The sequence below is a fragment of the Nuphar pumila genome, chromosome 6, assembly GCF_984573655.1.
Source record: "Nuphar pumila chromosome 6, dmNupPumi1.hap1.1, whole genome shotgun sequence".
In the NCBI taxonomy this organism is placed as follows: domain Eukaryota; kingdom Viridiplantae; phylum Streptophyta; class Magnoliopsida; order Nymphaeales; family Nymphaeaceae; genus Nuphar; species Nuphar pumila.
The window spans coordinates 116,834-132,762 of NC_143254.1; the positions used below are offsets into that span (position 1 = coordinate 116,834).

Below are 15,929 nucleotides of genomic sequence, written 5' to 3' on the forward strand. Positions count from 1 at the left end.
ATTTCAAACAATATTGGCAACTCATGCATCAAAATCGACGGATTGAGGAGAAGCAATCTGAAAGTAAGGTCACTCTTGTCCCCGAGCATATCGTCTTCCAGCATAGATGTAACGTCCATCGTGTCCCTTTGGCGGATACTACAATTCTCTCTTTTGTAGTACACGATAAGGCGCAAACACAACTCCCAAAGGAGAATTTATTGTTCGACAAAAGGTTAGCGATGCTTGAGAGAGAGAATAAGGAGTCACAAAAGGACACAGAATTTGGGGAGACAAATTGGGTCACTGGTTGAGATGATTACCAGTGGGTTTAATAAGATCAAGGGAACGAAGAGGCCACCGAATAAAGAGACTCCACCAAGGCAAAGAAAGAGATGATTTGTATATCCAGCTGAGTCGTCAAGTGCCAGTGAATAAACATATTATGTGATTTGTATATCCCGATAATTCTATGTTGTAATTATATAATTCTTTCATTAATAAGTGTAACACAGAAGTGCCACTGAAAATTCGACAAGACTACATAAACTTAAGTTTGAAAATTTATACAAGTTTATTTTACTTATGTATTCCAAACGTTACTACTATATGTACTATGTAGGGTGCAATTTCTACAACCATTTGAACGTTCAAAGCAGTGATTTATATGTTTGAAGCAACAACGATTTATGAAGTTACCATAATTTGTACTTACATTTGCTAAATCGTATAGCAATTACTGGCTTAGGGTTTATTATGTATCATGATTCCTGTGATATCGATTACTATGTATAGTGATTATGAAGTTACCATGATTTGTACTTACGTTTGCTAAATCATATAGCGATTACTAGTTTAAGGTTTATTATTTATAGTGATTCTTGTGATAGTGATTTCTTAGTATATCGATTAATAGGTATAGCAATTATGAAGTTACCACAATTTGTACTTATGTTTGCTAAATTGTATAGCGATTACTAATTTTTGAGTTTATTATGTATAGCGATTACTAGGTATAACGATTATGAAGTTACCACAATTTGTACTTAGGTTTGCTCAATCGTTAAGCGATTACTAATTTAAGGTTTATTATTTATAGCATTTCCTTTAAGAGCAAGAAATGTCGCATAACATTAGTTTAGGGTTTAGGGAAACGTCACCTGACACACTACTGGTGTTATGCGATGTGTCATTCATTTACACGTACTAACGTTGTTTCGATGATACTAGCAAATAAAACAATGTTTTTTAATTAATGTGCAATGTAATTTATTTATTTATTATATTATTTTGGCATGATTTTTAAAAATGGGCAGGACGTGAAGCGACGTGAAGACGTAAAAATGAATGAAGCATCACATAACTTCAATAGTGTGTTCTGCAAGGAACAAAGACGTTTCCTTTAAGAGCATGGAGCAAGTGAAGTTTCATTTAAAGAAGAACCGGAGCCTTTCCTATAACCTGCTTCATGAGCAACGAACTGAGAAACTGACATTTCCTTTAACCTCCTTCATCGCAAAAGTTGTATCGATGTATAAGAAGAATATTGAGATTCAGTCGAACGTCCACAAAAAAGAGTAACTTCAATTCCTTTAACCTGCTTCATCTTTTTATGTCGTTTACAGTTCGTTTACTGAATATAATGCTACACTTCGTTTATTGAATATTCAACTAATTTCAGTGCAACATCCACAAAACAAGGTGCTAGAAAACTCAACAAAGTGCTCGAAGAGAACATCGACCGGATGCGAGATAAATTTGCAGAAGGAAACACAATTAGTAATTTTGTACGTATAAAACTACTATCAGTTATACATTTACGTATACTATGGGTATGTATATTAACAAGTGCATATTTGTTGTGAACAGACTATACACAATTTTGTCATGTATATTCAAAGCAAGGGAACAACCATGTCGGTCTATGTCATCACCCCTTATTTTATGGTATATCAGTTATCTTATATATATATATTTTTTTTATTTACTAATATACCTTCATGTTTTAAACTTACTATTATTACGGTTTCGTTCAACAGAGTATCGTCCGCCGAATGTCATACATAGCTGGATTTCTAGACGGACTATAATACTGGGGTAACGATGACCAAATGACAAACTTTTGGTCAAGTGAAAAGGTTTGTGACCATATCGATTTGTAAGATATTAAATCTATTTAAGATCCTGTTTTGATTCTTAATATCGATTTTTAAGCTATCAATAGGAATTTGCATATTGATTTAAGATATTGTTTTGATTTTTATGTTGATTCTAAATATTGTTTTTTAAGATATCAATAGGAATTTCCAAATCGATTTAAGATATTGTTTTGATTCTTAATATCGATTTCTATGTTGATTGTTAATATCTATTTTTAAGTTATGAATAAAAAATTTCATATAGATTTAAGATATTGTTTTAATTCTTAATATCGATTTCTATGTTGATCCTAATATCGTTTTAAGATATTGTTTTGGTTCTTAATATCGATTTATATGCTGATTCTTAATATCGATTTAAGATATTATTTTGATTCTTAATATCGACTTAAGATATTGTTTTGATTCTAAATATCAATTTTTAAGTTATCAATAGAAATTTTCATATCGATTTAAGAAGTTTTGATTCTTAATATCTATTTAAGATATTGTTTTGATTCTAAATATCGATTTTTAATATATCAATACAAATTTTCAAATGAATTTAAGATATTGTTCTGAATCTTAATATTGATTTTTATGATGATTCTTAATATCAATTTAAGATATTGTTTTGATTCTTAATATAGATTTTTATGTTGATTCTTAATATCTATTTTTAAGCTATCAATAGGAAATTTTATATCGATTTAAGATATTGTTCTGATTCTTAATATCAATTTCTATGTTGATTCCTAATATCGATTTAAGATATTATTTTGATTCTTAATATCGAGTTATATGCTTATTCTTAACATCGATTTTTATGCTATCAATACGCATTTTCATATCAAATTTGTAAGATATTTTTTAATCGATTTGCAGATATTGATTCCTATATTGTGGCAATCGGAAAAACATTGGGTCTTATATGTGTTGGATGTACTAAAACAAAAAATATGGTTATACAACTCCTTGGACTATAACATTGATGTAGTCTGTGACATTATGCATTTGGTAAGTTTCTATATAAGATTATTGTATCTTGTACCGTGGCCCCGAATTTACTTTCTTTTGCATAAACCACAAGTCTGATTTTTTAGAGACATGTTGGGTATCGTCATTAGCCCATGGAGGCTTTGCGTCGTAGATGATGCTCCTTTACAAAATAATGGCGTCAATTGTGGCATCTTTGTAATAAAGTATATTAAAGTAATATACTATGAACGAGAACCAGAATTCACTGTTGTATGTTGTACACTTAAACATGTTTTATTATCCTATATTATTGATGTAAGGGTTTCTATATTGGTCTGACTTTCATTTTTTTTTCAAGATGATATACCGGGATTCTGCACAGAACTATGCAAAAAATTGATGAATTTTCTAATTGTGGAAGATACAAAACTCCAGATTGCAAGATTACCTATAAAGCAATGAAGGATGCGAGGCCCCAAGGAGTAAGAGGAAGCCATTCTAAACGTCTACCTATTCTCAAGGATAACGTGAAGAGGGTTACGTTCTACTGCTGAGAGAGAGATATAGCAATTTTTGGTTCAACATTCAATTTCCCGAACATGCCAATTTTTTTGTGTACAGACATTTGTAACAGATTTTGTAGACTGCGTATACGAATTTTTTAAGACTGTACAAAATTTGCATTGATCCATGAACCAAAATTACGCACCTGGCACACGTGTTTTGAATACGCAAATCGTCACCTAAAGCGCACAAATCGCAACAATGTAAATTCTATTTTGTAATATATTATGTTGAATTATCGTATATCGATTTGTAAGATATTATATTGAATTGTCATATACCGATTTGTAATATATTATGTTGAATTGTCATATATCGATTTGTAAGATATTATGTGAGGTCTAGTGTTGATTTGTGAGATATGGTTTTGTTTGTTAATATCGATTTATAATTTATTATGTTGAATTGTCATATCGATTTGCAATATATTATGCTCAATTGTTGTATATCGATTTATAAGATATTATGTATTTTCTAGTATCGATTTTTATGATATTTGTAGTATGATTTCTATTATAGAATTATAACAAAGAATTATAATATTAAAAAAAAGAATTGTCGATTTACAACAAAGAATTATAGAATTACAACAAAGAATTGTCGATTTACAACAAAGAATTATATAATTACAACAAAGAATTATAGAATACTAAACATTAAAACGATTTACACTAATGAAAGTTAAATGCTACAACTATTTTGTAGCTGAAGAATCCACACGCGATTCTTGTATTGCGTTGCTCACTTTTGAATTGAACTGAGTCTGTCATGAAACAGAACAATATCAGACACTACATTAAGTTCAACAAGAAATGCAAACATCCTCCCAAAATTGTTGCATACCAAAAGACATGTCAAACTCATGCCATCGTTCCACTCAAACAGGTCGGGAGGATTGCAGGTTTCAACGTTATAGTGCACGTCTGTAGGGTATTGCTGCATATTGGAAATTACATAAGTTAGATATTGATAAGTTGCACATAATATAATTTACATGAGAAGCAATATATTGTATTACATACTTGTTCATGCGAAGGGCTTGTTTATTTCTTAGACATTTTCTTGCCAACCAATTCCACTGCACCCTTTGTCCTTCGACGACTGCGATCAGAGGCAGGTTTCTTTTTTATACCCTTCGCTAAGTGAATATTTTTATCATAATCTACAATGTTTACTCCTGACTTGTCGAATATGATGTTTATGCTTCGGTGCAACTTCTCATAAGGGTCAGAGGAAGCGTGATTTTTACCTACGTTGTTTGATCCCGTCTTCTTATATTGGTCTTCATGAGCTGCAACAGACTGATGGTGAATTAACTGCACTTTTTCAAGTAATTTCCTTGACACTTTTCTCATATATACATAGGCTTATTCGCTTTTCGATGCCAAATCTGCAACATGCATACGTGACCTACATAGTTATTGGTAACAAGAGGCTATATGACATTTTTCATCAACACCAGATGAACTGACATTATTTGTATCCAGCAGTTCAATCTTTGCTTGTCTCATCCATCTTCGCATTATATATGACTCGGGTATTTCTTGTGTCTTCTCTTGATTAAGTGCATTTAATGCATGACGACATAAAATACCTTTGAATTCAAACATTTTGTACGTACATTTAACTATTTCGTTGTCAACATTGTATGTAACATGCACTTTTCTTTTTTGATGCTCTTCGCCCTCCCATACAACACAGTATTTATGTATATTCCCATATTACATACGTCCTTCTATGTTGCAATTTATGATTTGTATAACCTTTTTCTTGCTCCATTCAAATACAATTAGTGTATACAGATCTGCAGGTCACATCAATATTTTCATGCCCAAAGTTACAGGGCGGGTGTTAAAGCATTTCACATCTTGTTCAAGTTTATTCTGTCTAAGACCGTCTACAAATAATTCATACTGTTCTATGAAGCAAAACATTGTTAAACATGAATACAAGGTTTTTTTCAGTGTGACATACATAGATTTAGATCTATGTGTGCTTATCATACCTGCACAAAAGTATTGTCTTCCATATGTCAATGCTCACTTCTCTTTGTCTGCATATAAATGTTATAACCACACATAGTCTTCAAGGTCGTACATCTAAATCATTTGCTCTCAATCAAACATAAAGGTGACATCATCTATGCTCTCAAGTACACACTTTCTAAACTTTTTTATCAAACCTTGTCTTCTGATTAAAAATGTGTCATATGTTCTTTGCTGTATTTTGAAAGATATGCCACAAACATAGGCGACGATGTGCATATGGTCATACATGAGACACTGCAGCTGCAATTGCATAATCACCATCTGTAAGTACAACTCCAAGGTTCTTTCCATTCATTTCCTGTGTAAATACTCTGAACAATTACTCAAAGATTTTCTTGGTCCGGTCATAAAAAAAAACACCGCCTAATATGCAACTCCGTGAGTGATGGTTCACTCCGACAAACTGCGCAAATGGCCACTGTTCCGTATTAATCTTCACTGTCGTATAAAAAACAAACACATCATTAAAGTATTCATAATCTACTATTGGCTTTGAATCTGCCCAAAACATGTTCACAACATAACCATCTTCATCCAGTTGCATTGCACTAAAGAAATCAGGGTCATTGCTTGAATGCTTCTATAGGTAATCAACCAAATAACATATTTCTCCATTTTTCATGTTGTCTGACATCTTCTTTCTCAAGTAGTTTCTTAGATCCATAGGTGTGATGATACATTCTCGCGACCACCATCTATGTGCGCACACAAATTGTATGTCTTCCTTGGTGCAATGCTGACACTATCAACTATTTCAGCAATTGCAACATGCACTTTAGTTATTTTACGATGTGACCTTAACATAGGAGTTATAAATGAAGCACCTAATTCATGGTTATGATAATTGATTAAAGTACAAACTACATATTTCCCATCCGAAAGTCTTCTTAGCACCATTCTCGCTGGACAACCACATCTTGAATCTGGCTTAGTCCTTGTTGGATTTCCACTCGACTTCTTTCAACCTTGCTTAAAACAAACATATGCCTTTCTCACCACGACACTCTGTGCATTTTTTGCCCAATAATACCTTCTAACACCGAAGCCAAGTTTTAAGGCATAATCATTATAAAATTTGTATACAACTTTCTTATTATTAAACTGCATTTCCTCTACGAGAACAGTCAAGTGTACTATCATGTAGACTTGAGGTGCCTGCACCTTTGTCAAGTGCACTGTCATGATCGTCTACCTCATTATCGAATTGCATTCCGTCTGCTGGAATATTCAAGTCAAGAGTGAATCTAATGCTTGCATCCTTCTTATCATGTGCATCATTAGTGCACATATTCACTTCTTTAGGTGCATTGATAGTACGGATGTCCGTTGCTCCATGACTTTCCAGTGATTGAGATACATCATCTTCATTGCAACTAGTTGATATGCTCAACACTGTCATGAGCAAAATATCAATTTGCGTTAGCCAGCGCATACATTTACTATGATTTATTCAAGATGCATATAACGACTACCGATTAGTTAAGCAAGTTAAAGAAACGATTGAATGAATCACAATATCAAAGCAATAACATAATAGCTTATAAATTGATAATAACAAACAAAATCATATATCACAAATCGACAGTAGAAAATACATAATATCTTACAAATCGATATACTACAACTCAGCATAATATATTACAATTCGGTATACGACAATTCAGCATAATATCTTACAAATCGATGTACGGCAATTCAGCATAATATATTACAAATCAATATTAACAAACAAAACAATATCTCACAAATCGACACTATAAAATACATAATATCTTACAAATGGATATACGACAATTCAACATAATATATTATAAATCGATATGGCAATTCAACATAATATCTTACAAATCGATAATAACAAACAAAACCATATCTCACAAATCGATACTAGAAAATACATAATATCTTACAAATCGATATACGATAATTCAACATAATATATTACAAATCGTTATACGGTAATTCAACATAATATCTTATAAATCGATATATGATAATTCAACATAATATATTATAAATCAATATTAACAAACAAAACAATATCTCACAAATTGACACTAGAAAATACATAATATCTTATAAATCGATATGCGATAAATCATCATAATATATTACAAATCGATATTAACAAACAAAATAATATCTCACAAAGTGACACTAGAAAACACATAATATATTACAAATCGATATACGACAATTCAAGATAATATATTACAAATCGATATTAACAAATAAAATAATATCTCACAAATCAATATTAGAAAATACATAATATCTTACAAATCGATATACAATAAATCAACATAATATATTACAAATCGATATTAACAAACAAAACAATATATCACAGATCGATATACATGTTACTATAACCGTGATTTATGTTACATTGCATATACTGAGTGAATGAGCGATACCGGATGTGGTAGGTTCCCTTGCTCGCATCTGTAACCAAGCATTCTTGTCAACAGATCCTACCGCCTTACAAATATCTTCAAGTTTCCAATCGTCGAAATGATAAAATCTACCTGCAATAATAAAATAATGCCTTAATAACACTCACGACGATATACGTTCTTCAACAATAGCATGATGACATGAAAATGTACTCACCATACTTTAATGACACTTGTTGGAATGCTTGTGCGTAAAAAAATGAAGAAGAAAGAGAAGAAAGAGAAGACTGTAAAAAAAGATGGCCAATAAATTTTTCTCTGACGCCCACCAATGATCGAACCAATCGTTCGCTTTATAGTTATCTCTACTAGGTAAGAACGAACCCGAAAAAGTTTTTTTATCTAACACAAGGTTGGAACGAGAAGGCAACCATGGGTTGTAACACAAACTAAAAAGAAAGGCGAAACGTGCAAATCTATTTAAGGAAAGCCGAAGGACATTTTTGTTTAACTCGTAACTCATATCTATCTTAGGTGAGGACATTTCAATCAAAAGCTTATTTACTTTTTTTTATATGTTATTTTATTATAAAATCAATATTGGCATATGAATTATTGCGGGTCTCAAGATATTCCTCTGTGCACAGAGGTAACATGCAAATTTATGTTGGCGGACGAACACATAACACCCTTTCCCTGCTTAGCGTATTATTAGCGCAGCGTAAGTGACGCATTCAGCGTAAGTGACGCATTCAGTTGATCACATAGGAACAGCTGGCGGTGCATGGTGTGTGTATGTGTGTGGGTGGGGGGGGGGGGGGGGGGTGAGGTGGCTGAACCCTGAATCTGGTGACTGGTGGGGAATACTTTATTTTACCCTTCTCGCCGTAGCCCGTACTCAAAACAAAGAACAGAACAGCCTGTGTAGACTAACGATACAATGACAAAGAGAACACACGGATTTCGGGTTGTCGCCGCAGAAACGGATAGCTAAAGCGAACATGATTCAGGGGGCTGCGGAAGGGCCAGAGGAAGGAAATCCTCCATCAAGGGATGCATACATGGGCAACGTGTAGAGAGGGAGGGACGCAGTGAATCGAAAGAGGAGGGTGAAAGAAATGGCGAGAGGTACGAGGAGTGTTGGGGGCATGTTCAGAATGAAGTCGTCGTCGTTGTCGCCATCAACTAGATGCTGTAGCATTAGCAGCAGCAGCTGTAGAAGGTGTACCATCGTCCCGAACAACGCTCTCCTTGCCTTGTTCTTCATTTTTCCAGCCACCGCTCTACTCTTCTTGTTCGATTACAAGGCAAGCACGGCACTACCAAAAGCATCATACTCTGACTTCGTCAAGAATTCTGTTCCTTCTATTGGAATAACCTTTTTGTTTTGTTTATTTGTTTCTCTCGAAGAAAAAAAAAGAGAAACGAAATCCGACCTTCTTCGATGGATTTATAGATTACTAACCATGGTTGGTTGAAGTGGGCGTGGACAGGTGGATTCGTTTTCTCGGATGACAACCGTTGCAGGGCATAACTTGGATCCGACGCCGTGGCATCCTTTCTCCCCGAAAATTTATTCCGGCAACAAATATTCGCTGGCTTCCACAATCCTCAAATGTTCCTATCTCACCTCATGTCCTCCTGATCCTCCCTCTGTTTCAACTCGCGCCACCAACGGCAACTGGTCTTCTTCTTCTTCTTCTTGCCCTTCCTTCTTTCAGTGGATTCACGAGGATCTGGCTCCATGGAGGCGTTCACGAATAAGCCCCTCGACGCTGTTGGAAGCCCAAAGTCAGGCGGCCTTCCGCATCGTCATAGTGGGTGGTCGACTGTACGCTGATTTCTACTATGCATGTGTGCAAAGCAGGGCCATGTTCACCGTGTGGAGCTTTCTGCAGCTGATCAAGAGGCACCCTGGAATGGTCCCTGACGTGGATCTCATGTTCGATTGCATGGATAGGCCCACCGTCAAGAGGTCTGAGTACAAGTCCCCACGCTGGCCTCCCCCTCCTCTCTTTCGATACTGTAGCACCAAGGATCATTTTGATATCCCTTTCCCAGACTGGTCTTTCTGGGGATGGTACGTTACCTAATTCCTTCTAACGATTTTATTTATTTACTCTTAAAGGTCATAATATGATGCCTTGTTTCTAAGTTGTGTCTGCAACTCATGCGGCTTTACTCTTTGGTTCTAATATGCTATGTTTATGTTTATTATTATCACTGTATCATCTTTTGCACATATGGGCCCAAGATTCTCTCAACTAGATTGCTTGAACGAGTTTGTTTCTTCATGTCCTCTGAAATCCTTTGCTCCCTTACTGTTGATAAATGCTAACGTCCTTGCCATACATGTTTTGGTCATAGAGATTTTCCATGGATCCAACTGATCACTCTTTTTCCTTTGGAACATAGTATGCTCCCAAATCCTGTGAGACCACAAACAAGCATATAAATTAAGTTGCACAGCTGGATACAGTTATGTAATTGCATTCCCTTCATGGTTCACACCTCTTTAACATTCAAGACCTTTTGTGTGCTATATTTTGAAGAAATGTTGAAACTTGTTTACCTTCCTGCAGAACAACCTAACCTATCCTTCAATTGATATCATACATAGCAAACTTTAAACATATTTAGGAAGATGAGTTCAGATTTCAGATATGGAAATTATAAAATCCCTCGCGCTAGACTCAGAAGGCAACCTTTGGAATTTCTTACATGTATGATTATATAATTCAAGTTTGGACTTGCCTTGCAGTTTTTCAAGTTATCTATATTTGGTTGATGGTAACGGATATGCAGGTCAGACTATTTACTTTTACGTTTAAATGTGTGTGATATCCTAATCCTTCATTCCATTCCACAAGAGCTTGCTCCCTTCATTAAATAAGTCCAAATTCTGATACATTAGTTTTAACCTGCTTCTTCAATAGTTTGTTGTTTCACATGTTTTGTTATAGCTAACATTTTGGAGGAAGAAAGGATCATTGTAGAAAACAAAACCTTCAGAGCCTGTTTTGGTGATACCAGAAACTGTGCCATAAACAAGGCTTTTATGACCAGCTGCTTTCTGTTTTAATGAGTCTAAACCAGGTTCGTGCATCCATTTGGATGACACTGAAACCCAGATTTGGCAAACCTTTTTTTTTGTTAACCTAATAATCCAATATAAATGAAAAGCTTGAGAACTTGTCTGCCCCTGTTTTCATGGCAGAACTTGGTTTAAAAGGCTCAACCTCCTCTCAACAGCCCAACCTCCCTTTCAACCTGGATACCCATCCTCCCCTCTCACCGCTAATGCTACCCCATCCTTCCTTCTCATCACTGCGTGTAGCAATGCATTCCCACCTACTGGCAACATCATCTCTCTCTCTCTCTCTCTCCAAAAGGAGCAATGATAAACCTCATTTCAGGCCAGTGACTTTGCAAGGGGGATCCAATCATGGTGTAATGACATGAATAGAAGAGAGTTTCAATCATTCAAAGAAAGGAGTAGAGTGACACAAAGCCCCTTCCTCAACCCTCCTTGAAGATGATTGATTGGCCCTTATTAGGAAATCATGATAAAAACGATAACAAAACACAACAATAAAAAGGATAGCAATAAAAGAACAACACATGATATACGTGATTCGGTTTATGACCTACGTCTACGGTCAAAGGGAAACAAAGTTTCACTATGAACAAAATAGGAGATACACCCAAACCTTCAATGCCAAAGACCCCCAATGAATCTCTCCCCAAAAGCTACTACGCATCCCACCTAAATCACCCCTTTTATAGCCCACACACATGAGGCTGTCCTACTTTAATTATGTCTCTCTCACCCCATACGTATTACACTCACATAAGGGAAGACTCCAAAGAAGACCAAAGAAGACCAAAGAGGACTTTTACAAGGACACAACTTCCCATGGTTTGAAAAGTCAAAGTAGTCTTGTTAGATTAGGTCTTCACATGAGATTAAAAAACTGAGCTGCCGTGGGTTTCCTATCTCTATTGAAATGAGTCATGAAGCGAAGTGAGTCCAAACTTTAAAGCACACATAACAAATCTCCACCTTGGCTTGAATTCATTCAAAGCCTCACAAATAGCAGACTTTCTCCACCTTCTCCACAAATGCCCGGCATGGCTCAACTCAAAACAATCAACCAATACCAATTGAGTTTAAGGAATGCTTGAACTTAGCAACTAAAACTGGCTTGGTTAATGCATCAACTGGATTATCTATAGTGCCAATCTATTTTACAAGAATGTCTCCCTGAGCAATAATATCACAAATAAAGTGTTACCTAACATCACTATGTTTTGTTCTCTCATGAAATATGTGGTCTTTGATCAAGTGAAAAGCACTCTGACTGTCACAATAGATTGTAGTCTTCTCTTGGCCCAAGCTGAACTCACCTAATAGACCTCTCAACTAGATAGCTTCTTTCACTACCTCAGTTACTGCCATATACTCAACCTGTGTAGTAGATAATGCAGCTGGACATTGTAAAGTAACTTTTCCAACTTATAGTACAACCTCCTAGAGAGAATGCATAACCTGTAAGTGACCTATCAATGTCACCTGCATAATCTGGAATCAACATATCCAACTAAACTGTCATTGCTCCTCCCAAACTCTAAACAAGCATTAAAAGTACCCTTCAAATACTTTAGAATCCACTGCCTACCAATGAATTTTACCAGGACATGATATGTATCTACTCACAACACTAACAAATTTGAAATGTCTAGACATGTGCATACCGTTGCATATATAATGATGCCAACAACACTAGAGTAGGGTACACGTGACATATATTCGGCTTCCTCATTTGTCTGAAGAGATAAAAGAGCAAAGAGTTTAAAATGTGCAGCAATATGGGTACCTATGGGTTTGTCATCTGCCATCCCAAAACGTTTAAGAACCTTCTTAACATATTTCTTTTCACTCAAATACACCTTGCTGGCCTTTCGGTCTCGCTAAATTTCCATGCCAAGAATCTTCTTAGCTGGACCCAAATATTTCATTTCAAGCTCATTAGCCAACTGTGTCTTCAACTTCTTGATTTTAGATATATCCTTTATTGCAATCAACATGTTATCAACACAAAGCAACAAGTAGATAAAGGAGCTATCAGGAAGCCTTTTGTAATAGACACAACTATCATACATACTTCTGCAATAGCCAAAACTCAAGATAGAAGAATAAAACCTTCTATACCATTGCCTAGGCGACTCCTTTAAGCCATACAAAGATTTCAACAAGCAAACATGGTCTTCTTTACCTTCAGTCACAAAACCGTGATTTATATCTGACATGTTCAAAATCTAAGGCAACTTCCTTCTTGAAGACCCATTTGCAACCAACAATCTTCTTGCTTGTAGGTGGTTTCAGAAGGTTCCAAGATTGGTTTCTATTAAGGAATTCAATTTCTTCATGTATAGCCACCAACCACTTAGCAGAATCAATTAAAGTAATAGCTTGAGAATATGATAAGGGCTCACCACAATCAATTGACTCTGCATTTGGCGAGGCATAAACAACTATTTCAGTGTACCCATATTTTTGTAGTGGTCGGATATCTCTCCTCTGTTTGTCCTTGGCTGTGCTGTATTTCTCCACCTTTTCAGCTTGCTGAGGCAATACAACTTCTATATGACTAGGATGCTGAATTGGAGATGTCTAAAAATAAAGTCTGACTAGGAATAGAGCCTTCAACTTCTAACTCTACCCTTTCTGCTGAACTTGGCTCATTTTGAATCTTTTCTATGTCAGAGGAAGATGAAGATTCCTTTCTTGGATGCAACATAGACAACTCATCAAAGGTCACATCTCTATTGATTATAAACTTAGGAGATTTATGCACCATATTCTATGCCCTATCACTCCAAATGCATAACCAAAGAAAATACACTTTTTAGCTCTTGGCTCAAGTTTACCATCATTAACATGAGCATATATAAGACAACCAAATATTCTCAAATCAGAGTAATCAGGAGTACCAGACCATACCTCTCCAGGAGTCTTGCACTGAATAGACAAAGATAGAGATCGATTTATCAAGTGACAAGCCATATAGGCTGCCTCTGCCTAGTCCTGCACTAGAGAGCATGCAACAAACCCTCTCAAATATCGTGTTCATGTGTTCTGCCACTCCATTTTGTTGTGGTATCACCACAACAGTGCGATGCCTAATGATGCCCTAATCCTTGCAAAATTCAATGAACTCATTATTGCAAAATTCAAGACCATTATTAAAGTCTTCCACCTCTTGAAAGTAACAAATACCTCGCTTTTATGTTTCAAGAAGTAAACCTCAACCTTTATAGAGAAGTTGCCAATAAAAGTAAGCATATATCGTGCACCATCTTTCGAAACGACCTGAGCAGGCCGCCATAGATATGAGTGAATATAATCTAAAGTGCTCTTAGTTGTGTGCACTCTATTAGAATGTGGAATATGGATTGGATATGGATCCGATAAAGGATCCATATCCATTCACGAGTTTTGCTTTAGTTGTATTAGAATGTAACATGTGTTACTAACAAGGGGCACTTTTGTCCTTGTAAAAAGATCATTGTAACCCTATTAAGACTAATGAAACACTAGTGTAGCAATAAGATAGATTGCCTGCCGATTTCTGAAACCTCTTCTCTTCCCTTCCTTTTCTCACACTTTCTGCAGATCATGTCAGTTTATTAGCAGATTTATCATGGTATCAAAGCAGGGTTAATCCTGTGGGTGATGAATACATAAAGCTCGTGCCTGGTGATGAATACATAAAGCTCGTGCCTGGTCAGCGTGAAAAAGTTGGCAGTTCGCAGATCTGAAAGCAGGCAGATCACGTGCCTGGTCAGCGTGAACAACTCCCTGACAGATCTGAAAATCGCAGATATGAAACCTCCTCTCTTCTATTTCACAGAGCCCCTTTTCAACGTGAACAGTCTTCCAAATCACGTGCCTGCCTGGTCATTCCTTTTAGCGTGAAAGTTGAAAATATCCCTTTTAGCGTGAAAGTTGGTAGGTCACGCAACCTTTGTTTTTCCTCCTTTTCTCTCTGTTATTTATATTTCTTGAAATGTCAATCTGTTTCTTTTCTTCCATTGTCTTGCAAATCTGAAATCTGAAATACATTGTCTTGCAAATCTGTTATTTATAATCTTTGCTTGTCCTTTTCTCACTGTCGCAAATCTGAAAGTGGCGACAGATCTGTCATCAGTTCTTTCTCCCATTTCTAAAAATCATTGTCTGATTTAAACCTCTTCTATTCCTCGCAGATCTGAAATCCCTTCAGATCTGCTATTCTATCTTTGTCCTTCAGCACTTTCAGCCCCATAAAGTCAAGTTCAATACTGCTGCCATTCTCAAATCCATTTGCTTCGACCTATTTATTTTCATTTATCTTAATTCTTTGTTAGCCTTTTATTCTATCAATGGATTCTTCAGGGAATTCAGGTCTCTCTTCCAGTTTCTTAGGGCAGTTAGTGTCAGAAAAGTTAACTACCAACAACTATTTGACTTGGAAGAGACAGATTGTCCCTTTCATTCGGAGTCAAGATCTTTCAAGTCACTTGGATGGATCGACTCCAATGCTTCCAGAATTTATCACAATCGAAGCCAAAGAGGATGGAGGATTGCCAAATATTACTCGCAACCCTGCTTTTGTTGCTTGGATGAAGCGTGATCAGACACTCGTCGCATACATCACCTCCACATTGTCACAAAAAGTCTTGATTTCCATTCCTGATGATTGCACCTCTAAGGTTTTGTGAGATGCTTTAGCTCAGACCTACTCTCAGATATCAGAGGCTAAAGTGTTGTTTCTTAAACATGA

The 15,929-nt window shown here is 35.8% G+C and overlaps 1 protein-coding gene across 2 annotated transcripts in view; it reads left to right on the forward strand.

The window, feature by feature from the left end:
- Nucleotides 1-9,020: 9,020 nt before the first annotated feature.
- The window catches only part of LOC149833576 (O-glucosyltransferase rumi-like protein (DUF821)), a 110,750-nt gene continuing 103,841 nt past the window's right edge, over nt 9,021-15,929 (forward strand). For both annotated transcript variants that reach the window (XM_090010874.1, XM_090010875.1), the window contains exons 1-2: nt 9,021-9,410; nt 9,597-10,183. In XM_090010874.1, the coding sequence (XP_089867000.1) occupies nt 9,222-9,410; nt 9,597-10,183 (776 nt within the window). In that variant the 5' untranslated portion in view covers nt 9,021-9,221. The remainder of the gene's footprint in view (nt 9,411-9,596; nt 10,184-15,929) is intronic.